We start from the raw sequence: 2,014 nt of genomic DNA, 5'->3' as shown, positions 1-2,014 counted from the left end.
ATATACATAAGTATATATAAATTCTTAGCCCTATGTTTATCATTTAGTAAACAAGTAGTAAATGTTAGGTATTACTACAATCTGTATTATAAAACCTTAAATATATGTATAAAGTTATGTATATGCATATTTGATATATATACCAGTCTTTTTTGTATTTTTCATCTGTCTTATATTATTTGTTCTTTGACCTCAAACCCACTTTAAGTGCACATGTGGAAGCAATATAATATAAAAAGAAAATGTGACATTATTTGAAGGCAGTTTTCTGGGGATTCTGCTAAAAATGATGCTAAAAATACAGAGACTCATCATTGCATGTAAATATGCACTGATGATTCAATATCTTTACTTATAATGACTTCACATACGTGTATGAATGAAAATAAAACCATCAAATTTACAACTTCTTTAATGAATGCTTCATCACAGGTTCATTTTGGTAGCAGTTACGTTGTGTCATGGAGGCCCTGGGGGATGGGAACCACACTTCAATGACAGGGTTCATTCTATTGGGCTTAACTGATGACCCAATCCTGCGAGTCATCCTCTTCATGATCATCCTGTGCATCTACGTGGTGACCATATCTGGTAATCTCAGCACAATCATTCTTATCAGAATCTCTTCCCAGCTCCATCATCCTGTGTACTTTTTTTTGAGCCACTTGGCTTTTGCTGACATGGGCTATTCATCTTCTGTCACACCCAATATGCTTGTAAACTTCTTGGTGGAGACAAATACCATCTCCTATCTTGGATGTGCCATCCAGCTTGGTTCAGCCGTTTTCTTTGGGACAGTTGAGTGCTTCCTTCTGGCTGCCATGGCATATGATCGCTTTATGGCAATCTGCAGCCCATTGCTTTATTCCACCAAAATGTCCACACAAGTCTGTGTCCAGTTACTCACAGTGGCTTTTGTAGGTGGTTTTCTCAATGCTTGCTCTTTTACTATTTGCTTCTATTTTTTACTCTTCTGTGAACCAAATCGAGTCAATCACTTTTTCTGTGATTTTGCTCCTTTAGTTGAACTCTCCTGTTCTGATATCAGTACCCCCGCAGCAGTCCCCTCATTTACTGCTGGCTCCATCATTGCGGTCACATTGTTTGTCATAGCCGTCTCCTACATCTACATCCTCATCACCATCCTGAAGATGCGCTCCACTGAGGGGCGCCACAAGGCCTTCTCCACCTGTGCCTCGCACCTCACAGCGGTCACTCTGTACTATGGGACCATCACATTCATTTATGTGATGCCCAAATCCTACTACTCATCTGACCAGAACAAGGTGGTGTCCGTATTCTACATGGTGGTGATCCCCATGTTGAACCCCCTCATCTACAGCCTCAGGAACAATGAGATTAAGGGGGCTCTGAAGAGAGAGCTTTCTAGAAAAATATTTTCTTAATTAATCTATTTTATAGTATTTAATATAATAATATGCCAAAATATAATAATAAAAGGACAAAGAGTATCTGTGGTCAAATATATTGGTCCATATGTCATTAGCCAGTGTGGAGACTTTTAGTAATGGTAGGGGGTACATTTTCTGATGCCAAATTATAAGTAAGGCCTATACTGAGTTACTTTTAGTAAAATTAAATTAAATTTATAATTAGAAACATGCATTGGTTCTCAAAAATAAATCTAATCTGTTGAAATCTTTTAAAAATTTCATTTTTATTTTTTGTTCAATAGCTGTTCTCTGTTCATATGTTAAGGTTATTTTACCTCCAAACCTTGAAGTCAGTGTCCATTTTTTCAATGGCAGTTTATCCTGTAGTAAGTGTGATAAGTATAATTACGACTGAGTACATTCAGAGAGGAAATCACAAAGCTGAACCAACTAGAAAATTGGTGCAGACGTTTTTCTTGCAAGAAGGTTATCTGCTGAGGATGGGCTTTTTGGATCCATAAAGTTCTGGCCTGTGTACCTGATCTCTAGCTCCAGTCACCATATAGAGGGTCCTCAGAGAAGAAGAGGATGGATGTCCCTGGCTGACTTGTGAATTGTGT

At 37.9% G+C, this 2,014-nt stretch overlaps 1 protein-coding gene across 1 annotated transcript; it reads left to right on the top strand.

Moving 5' to 3' along the window:
• The first annotated feature begins 418 nt into the window (after positions 1–418).
• On the top strand, positions 419–1,406 carry LOC101406073 (olfactory receptor 5P76). The gene has a single exon (XM_004418389.2). The coding sequence runs from the start codon at positions 462–464 to the stop codon at positions 1,404–1,406; it is 945 nt and encodes a 314-aa protein (XP_004418446.1). The 5' UTR covers positions 419–461.
• The last annotated feature ends 608 nt before the right edge of the window (positions 1,407–2,014 follow it).

This window comes from Ceratotherium simum, chromosome 7 (assembly GCF_057802395.1).
Source record: "Ceratotherium simum simum isolate JZ-2026a chromosome 7, ASM5780239v1, whole genome shotgun sequence".
NCBI classification, from domain to species: domain Eukaryota; kingdom Metazoa; phylum Chordata; class Mammalia; order Perissodactyla; family Rhinocerotidae; genus Ceratotherium; species Ceratotherium simum.
The sequence above is the reverse complement of the archived record's forward strand: the minus strand, read 5'-3'. Positions and strand labels throughout refer to the sequence as shown.